At 35.9% G+C, this 9,153-nt stretch overlaps 1 protein-coding gene across 1 annotated transcript; it reads right to left on the minus strand.

Moving 5' to 3' along the window:
• Positions 1-2,225: 2,225 nt before the first annotated feature.
• Positions 2,226-8,405, minus strand: spcs3 (signal peptidase complex subunit 3). Its single transcript, XM_082163281.1, has 5 exons — positions 8,149-8,405; positions 7,697-7,753; positions 7,296-7,404; positions 7,033-7,148; positions 2,226-2,439 (listed from the first exon to the last, which is right to left on the minus strand). Exons 1-5 carry the CDS (start codon positions 8,289-8,291, stop codon positions 2,307-2,309), a joined length of 558 nt encoding a protein of 185 aa, XP_082019407.1. The 5' UTR covers positions 8,292-8,405; the 3' UTR covers positions 2,226-2,306.
• Positions 8,406-9,153: the final 748 nt, after the last annotated feature.

Below are 9,153 nucleotides of genomic sequence, written 5' to 3' on the forward strand. Positions count from 1 at the left end.
TTCAAGTGCTGCCATCTGGTGACTGAATCCGGGAACTGTTCAAACTAATATTTCTCGTCTCTCCCAAAAACGCAGAATTTCAATTCTTCAAGTAATAACAGTTTTTACTTGGAATTTAATGTCAGGCATTTTTTAAAGAGACACTTTGCGACGCAGTTTAGCAGCAAATACACTCCACACACCTATTTGTAATTTTCAAATAAGCCCAAATAACATTATTGTGTTTGATTAGAGTTGGAACAAAATTCTGCATGTAGGTGCCTATTCAGTTTGCAGGAATGAGTAACTTTGATTTGAACACTCTCAGAAGAAAATTCTGTATAAAACCTTAAAGTGTTGTAAGGTGCTTCATAGAAGCCTTTAGGGGTTCCATTATGGGATAATTTTATGGATTTATTTTTAATTCACGTTTAATTTGAATTAAATGTTATGAATTAAACAACTAGTGAATATACTTTATCAGTAGAAAAAATAATAACTAATTTATCATGAAAGTATTATGCAATCATTTAAAACATTTCTCTTCCATATATATATATATGAACACTTCAGACGCAAAAGCCTCTAGTCTAAGTGCCATCTGAAATTTTCTACTAAAATTTGTATTTTTATCAAGCTCTTATATTGAAGTTCAATTATTTCACTTTAATGACAATTAATAGGTCATTTTCAAACATACAAGCTTGATAAAAATTATCATTCTAGAGGGAAATTTCAGATGGCACCTAGAGGCTTTTGCATCTGAAGTCTTCATATGTGTGTGTGTGTGTGTGTGTGTGTGTGTGTGTGTGTGTGTGTGTGTGTGTGTGTGTGTGTGTGTGTGTGTGTGTGTGTGTGTGTGTGTGTGTGTGTGTGTGTGTGTGTGTGTGTGTGTGTGTGACTGTGTGTGTGACCCTGGATCACAAAACCAGACACAAGTAGCACGGGTATATTTGCGGCAATAGCCAACAATACATTGTATGGGTCAAAACGATTGATTTTTAAATCAATCATGCCAAAAAAAAAAAAAAATCAAAAAATCATTAGGATATTAAAGGCACTGTACCTAATATTTTTTCTTCTATTTTTCCTTCTATTCTATCCAAATAATATATTTTAAAAGCAATCATCTGTGAAAAAAACAGGCTTTATGATGCCATCTACTGTTTATTATAGAGGACTGTAATAGATGAGAAGAAGCTCTTTCCAGGGAAAGCCTTGTCCAATAACATGCTCAGGAAAAAGGGGGTTGCGCATATTGAACTCAGGGACAAAAATTATAAAATGAGCGAGTACATCATGAATCCATTTTCCAAACCGTTTTTTTGTCTTATCCTGAATCACTACGGTCCACCTATAATAAGTGTTTATATTCGGACTATTTTAGACTGGTTCGGGTCGTACTGCTGCGGAGTAGTACCTGCGTGACTCGTCATAGCCATAAACAGAGAGAAGTAGCTCCGTTTACAATGTTCTTCCGCGAGACGCATGCAGTTCTGTTTATTAACCGCTAGAGCGCCAAGTACAGCAGCTTTAAGTAAAGATCATGTTTCATGAAGATATTTTGTAAATTTACTACCGTAAATATATAAAACATTTATTTTTGTGAATGAATGCAGCACAATCGCGAACATAAATTGACAACTTTAAAGGCGATTTTCTCAGTGTTTCGATTTTTTTTGCACCTTCAGATTCCAGATTTTCAAATCGTTGCATCTCGGCCATATATATTGTCCTATCGTAACTTATTTATTCAGCTTTCAGATATAAATCTCAATTTCGAAAAATTGACCCATGTGACTGGTTTTGTGGTCCAGGGTCACATATTTGTTTTTTTGTTTAGCTGAAAGGCATCCTTAAAAACTGAGTCAAGCAGTTTTAACTTGAATAGGAGTGTTGAACCCCACTGAACATTTATTTTATTAATTTTTTTAAGTGAATGATTGTGCTTCCTTTAATTGGTTACATGTACTTTTTCTCTTGCTTTGTGAGCTCTTTAGTTATAATAATGAAAAACTGACATTTTAGTACTAAGGACCAAACCAGATTATTAACAAAAAATATTCTTATCCACACAAGACAATTGTGAGACACCAGATAATTATTTTCCAGATGAAAACATTTATCAGGATCCTTTTTTTGGAACTAGAACTGTAATGGCCACAGTCCTGAATATGACTATCAATCTCTTGAAATATTACTATGTTCCAAACAATTTCTTAACCCACATAAACAACAGTCACTCCTTAAAACAATGTGTCCATTTTTATTAAAACCCGTACAGAGCACAACATTTACAAATATGGTTTGGGATGGACTGGAACAGTTCAGTAGCTCTTTGCCATTTCATATGATTCAGGGAAGGCGAGACTCTTGTGTCCAGATCCCATGACCAATGGCAGGATTCCAGCATTTGGCACCACATTCCATGAGAGAGTGAGAGTGATGTTCTTATTTGCCCTGTGTTTGGGAAAAACAGAGAGATATCAAAGAGATGTCCATTTCTGTACTTTTCAGTTATATATGTCAAATACTTGTAACTAGGGATGCACCGATCCACATTTTTTCACTTCCGATCCGATCCCGATACCTGAATTTGGATATCGGCCGATACCGATACTATTCCGATACCAGAGCTGTGTTTGCTTTAATATTATTATTATCATTATTGTTTATTTTATATGATGCTGAAATAAACTCCTCTCAACAGGCAAGTATGATATGTAGGCCTACATATTTATGCATGTATGGTAAGTATAAGGTCAGAAAAGGAAGTCAGAAAAACAGTAAATCCTGTTAACAGGGAAAATCCCATTCTGAAAACAAATATGCAACTGTAGGTCATGTCAATATTTATTACATTCCCAAAATTTCAAATACTTGAGTCTTGAAATATAAGAAAAGTGCAAGTGTAAACATCTTACACACACACACACTATCTAAAGGGTGATCTTCGCTCCGATGCTGTAACTCTCTCGATGAATGCTCGATCAACATCAGCCATGTGCAAACAGACAAGCGGATTTCGCCTCAGACGCGCGTCAATTTCGCTTCAAACTTTTGCTTTTTACGAGCGTCAATTTCGCTCTGGGCGCGCGAATGGATTCAAAATATTCAAGCGTCCAACTAGACGCGGCAGACGCGAATTTGACGCGCTATTCGCGTTTGGTGTGAACGCACAGTAACGTGGTGCTTTTTTAAATGTTTGATTGCATTCGTTGTGTTGTACGACGCGTGGGAGCTTCAACGAGCTCTGAATTACGGCTTTGCAAACATTGCATTTTGCTGTCTTGCTCTGCGGTGTTTCCAGTGTGAAGAATTTCCACACAGCGGCCGCAAACTGCGGAATGGATTTCCTGAGCGGTGGCGTGTCTCATAACTCTGTGTCTCATTGAGCCGCGCCTCCGTTCAGGAAATCCATTCCGCAGTTTGCAGCCAGCTAGCAGACTAGCCGGCGGGAATCACTTTTGGAGTCATTTCAGCAGACAACGTTAAAGCGCAGACATGACTCAAGGATATCGGATATCTCCGCAGGTTGGATCGGGAAAATCCGATACGTGAATTACGCTGGTATCGGTCCCGATACCGATACTGGATCGGATCGGCCCCATCCCTACTTGTAACACTTTACAATAAGTTTTCATTTGTAGGGTTGGGTATCGTTTGAATTTGAACGATTCCGATTCCGATTCCTTGTTTCGATTCCGGTTCCTAACGATTCTCGATTCCGATTCTTTTAAGAGGCAGGGTCAAAAAAGTTTAGATCAATTTTAATTCTATGAACTTTTTACTTTTTATGAAATTTACTATGAATTTCTCACAGGGCTGTTTTCAACTACAATATAAATATCAAATCTATTTTAAACAACTTTTTTAGGACATTTTAAATGAGCTAGCTAACCAACGGTCTTTCTGAAGGAAATAGTCTGACCTTCTCCATCAATTGAAATATAAAAAAATTTGCATCACAATAAGTGTATTGTATTGTGATTGTCACTAGCATTTTAGTAACTAAACTGAATTTTATTAGGTTTAGTGACAACATGTTACAATGTTTACATGGTACAATTTCTGGTAAGCTACGCTTTTTTTATTATTTCATTTCAATTCAGTTATTGTGATTTGATTTAATATTGACTCATTTGGATAAATATTAGGTACTCAAGATAGGTGTTAATTTTTCTCAAGAAAAAAACAACTCACCTAATGCTGTAAACATACAGAGAGCCCTGTCAGCTGGCAGTATTATTTAAGGTTTTAAATTAAATATAATGCGTTTTTTAAATTATAATAACAACTTTATTTAATGATATAAGTACAAATATAATAAATATGTAATATAGTACACATATTTAGCAAAATACTCTCTATAGCTCTTTTTTTCTTGCCAACTATGTGCTTTAGCCTATATGTTCATTAAATGGCTTTCCTGAGGTAAATATGACATAATTGTTCTCCAGCTATGTTATTGACCTCTTCACGCTGATAAAAAAAACACTGATTGATCGATATTATGTATGAGGAATATACATTTAGGTAAGTTGTAGCCTACTGTATATTTCAACAGTGTTCGTGTTTTTTTACTATTAGCTGCTAGTAGGGATCTGTCACGTCACATTTACAAGCGCCAAAACGCTATTTATTGTTTGAATTTCGTAATAAAATTGACAGAATCTGAGAGCTGAGATTTTTTTGTAGCCTATATCATAAAGTAACTGCTCTGTCTAGTCTGTCGGTCTCCGTGTCCTCTTTGCTTCGCGATTTTATTGTGCGTGAGAAAATGGATGTGTGGCGTGAGAAAAGTCTCAATTGCGTGTGTCTCACGGTAAATACGTGAGAGTTGGCAGCTCTGCATGTGTAAATGTGTTTTCATGAATATATATTTTTTTTTTACGTTCGCCGGCATCGCGCGCAGTTTTCAAACGGACGAGCAGAGGACGAGAGAATAGGGTTGCAACTTGCAAGATACCGAAGAATAAGAAAACATATGTACGTTTTTAAGGTTTAACGTCAGGGTTGTTTGCTCTGAATAAATTGTATGAGATGCTGTGTGAGTTAATAAGGCAACTCACACAGCGTCTCATAAAATGTATTGGTTCGCAGTTTAGCATAAATATACGCTTACACCTGTGCTAGTACACGCATTTACCATGCCGTGTGTACGTTACAAATGTTTAACTAAAGTGTCAGCGAGTTAACATTTGGCAGTTTGAAATCGATTATGTAGTTACTTCAGTTCAGAATAGGGCTAGAAATGACTTAGACAGCGGTTTCTTCTTCCGGTCGGCGGACTGTGAATCGAAACTAGGAATCGAAATTTAAACTTTTGAACGATTCCGGGAAAATCGCAAAGCTAGTCCCGGTTCCAGTCGATACTCGATACCCAAGCCTATTCATTTGTAACATTAGTTTAGTTAACAACATTAGTTAACATGAACCAGCAATGAACAATACTTCTACTGCATTTATTAATTGTTGTGTTCATTTCAGCATTTACCATCACATCTTTAAACTCAAATGTATCGTTAGAGAATGCACTGTGAAAAAACATGAACAAAGAATAAAGAATTGTATTTTTATTAACTAGCATTAACAATCATTAAACAATTATGTCGGAAAATATATTGCTAATTGATAATGCATTAGCTAAAATAAACTAACGTTAACAAATGATACCTTATTGTAAAGTGTTACCCAAATATCTATTCCAAATGAGGTTTACACATTGTCAATATTCATTTGATTTTAGTTCAACTTAGTAGATGTGTGTATTATGATGTTTCTCTTATTGTTTTACTTATGAGAAATCTGATTGATTTTTCAAATCAAATTGTCATTTGAAATTCATTCCAAATACCAGATCTGAAGTACCCTGGTAATCCAGAGTTCTCGCGAGAGAACACAAGTTGAATTTGCTCAGCGAGTTTACTCTGGTGTCGAATAATGATGCTCATTCAATTTGCCCCTCGATCTGAGCTGCACCAATCACATCGGGTTATCTGATATAGGTGGGCCAGAGGTGAGCTAAACAGATGAGGACAGCACTGTGACGTCGAAGTCATTAGTAAACATTGCAAGATGGTTATGGATGAACACCAGTTGTTTGAAATGGCTTTGGCCACTACAATGAACGAGTTAGACTTGCCTTTTATCTAAAACAGGAACAGAAGACGCCGCTCGAATCGTTCCTTTGCAAGAAGGACGTTTTTGCTGTTTTGCCGACCGGATACGGTAAGAGTATAATCTACCAGTTAGCTCCGCAGGTAGCTAAGCGTATGGGGTTTATTGTTGTGATTGGTCATAGTGTTATCCAATTGCATGCAGTGAGATTTTCAAATGCATGCTTGGTGCCGCACCTCGAGCTGGGCGATTTTCATTAGTCGATGCCAGACCATTAATCTTTTAGATTTAGGTCTGGATTTCCAGGCTAGATCTGAAGTGTGTTATGACTGAAATATGCATGACTCATATTTCAGTCATAATACACTTAAGATCTGATATTTAGAAATAATGAAATTGAAATTAAATTGAATAATTTTATTTGTAAAAAATGATGTGAAAATTATACATACAAATTATAATAGAAAGTTTGGGGTCTGTAGAATTCTTTTTTTTTTTTTTTTTAAGAAAAGTTTTATTCAGGAAGGATGCATTAAATTGATCAAAAGTGACCGTAAAGACTTGTAATGTTACAAAATATTTTTACTTCAGATTCTATTCTTTTGAACTTTCTATTCATCAAAGAATAAAAAAAATAAATAAAAAAAGTACACAACTGTTTTCAACACTGATGATAATAATAAATGTTTCTTGAGCACCAAATCAACATATTAGAATGCTTTGCATCACAGAAATAAATTAGATTTTACTATATATTTAAATAGAAAACCATTATATAAAATAAATGCAGAATTGGTGAGCAGAAGAGACTTTTTTTAAACATTAAAAATCTTACCAATCTAAAACTTTTGAACGAGTGTGTGTGTGTGTGTGTGTGTAAATGTGTGTGTATATAAACGGCACAGATGAAATACTCTGAATAAAGCAACTAACCTTAAACCATTCCCATCATCAAAGAAGAAATACTTGGATTTAACTTCCTTCAGGTTTAGTTTGGTGTTGTCACCTCTCAAGACAATCTTGTCCCACAGAACCACCTGGTTCAGTGCCTAACATGGGATAACACAGTACTCTTTATTGATGTGAAAAACACAAACAGTTCTAGTACATACAACACAACAAATACCCAGCTCTCATTCACATAGATTTGTAAAGCCTACTGACTCTCTGGATATACTGAAGTGGTAAAGACTTACATTGCTTCTGGTTGAATATTCAGCAGTCAGGTAAAGAAAGAGCTCCTTCACATTCCAGTCAAATATTGGCCGGAGATGTAATAAAGTGGTTAAAGCAAATAATGCAAATCTAGTTCTAGGTGTAAACCGCACCGCAAAGCTGATATAGAAGCTGCATCTCAAAGTGGCTCATATTAAACAAAAAATGCATTTACAAAGACTGCAGAATGGTGAACCGAGGTGGCATAAATGCATTTACACAGGAAATACTTTTATAGAAATAATGCTAAACATGTAATTAATACAGAAACGTGACAGAAAAACCTGAACAACTATGGTGACTTTTTTCATCAACATGGAGGTAACCGTGTAGCACAGCAGTGCTCTGTTCTGTCAAAAGGATATTAGCAGAAAGGTCAAATGTCACAAAGCCCAAGTCACTCCTCTCTCGTGGTCCTGTGAAGTCGTCTACATTTTTACTGGAGAAAGAATGAGACAAAAGATATCAGCTTAGATATGTGTGAAACACAGATGTAAAAGACGAAACTACATTCAATCCTGCAAACTGACAGTACCCACACATTTAAAATGTACATTGCCCACAAACCCATATTTTTGGTCTATTAAGCGTTTCAAAATACTGTTGAACAAAAGCACAAAAACAAGATCTTTCTATTTCATTAATTTGCACAGCTGACGTGCGCCACTGCTATTGGCCACCAGCTCAACATCTGCAAGTCCCATATGCTGCAAAAATATGATTCTAAATGGTCGGTGATGCCTAACGTATATCAAATATATTTTTTAATGATCTTAACATTGATTTTGTATTGAATCTCTGCTCGCAGGCTCAGAAACAGTGCAGTGAACTTACATCATGACTTTGGATACGTGTATATCCACCGGTACGCTTCTGTCTTTGAAAGCTGTGGTAATGAAGCACCCGAATGTGAGCGCTGCCATCACACTGAGAGAGAATGCAAAGAGCGAGTTTGCCCTCGACAATACCGTATTCATGATTCAGTCTAGTTAACAACTAACAATGCACTGCAAAAACAAAGATATAAAGCTCCGAGCGGAGGTTCAAAGCAGGAAGTTAGGCAGTTCAAATATGATTCGGAAGCAAGACCTACTTCCTGTTTCATTTTAGAAAGTACACATTGCCACCCAGTGGTCAGGAAGTGACATTGCATGAATAGTCAAATAGCAACGGGCACAAACCATAGACAGTAAAATAAAGGCACAAACAATAGACCTTATTCACAGCAGCGCCATCTTTGATTTTGAATGGGAATGAAAGCGAGGCTGTGAGGGACAGACATGCATCTCTTCAATGGGCTGTACTGTTTTTGGATTGTTCTGCTCATGAAACACTGGGAAAATATCTTTCCAAGAAATTTCAGTTGACAAAAAACTCCCAACAATATAAGCTGTGGAAAATTATAAGTAATCTAGGAGCTTTATACAGATTTTTACAGCGGATGCCATTGGAAACAAGGCAAGACTATCCCTCACAGCCTCACTTTCATACCTGTCATGGCGCTGCTCTGAATAAGGTCTATCATTTTTTATTTTAGCACATATATGCAACAGTAAACACATACATATACACAAAATGCCAGCAACAATTCATACATTAAATAGGCCAACTATATAAAACTGCATTTTATTAAAAATATTACAATTCTTCTTCGCTTTTTTTTTATTGACAATGTTCTTCAAACAGGTGCTGTAGTCCTTGGTCTACTAAAGGAAATGAATGAAATTTGACTTAGACCTTGAATCATTTCTTCTTGTGTAATACAATTATTATTTTTGTAAAATTGTATTAGAAGGAAAACAAGTAGACCTATACCAAAAAAAAAAAAAAAAAAACCCC

Source organism: Leuciscus leuciscus (genome assembly GCF_965113295.1).
Source record: "Leuciscus leuciscus genome assembly, chromosome: 3".
Lineage (NCBI taxonomy): Eukaryota > Metazoa > Chordata > Actinopteri > Cypriniformes > Leuciscidae > Leuciscus > Leuciscus leuciscus.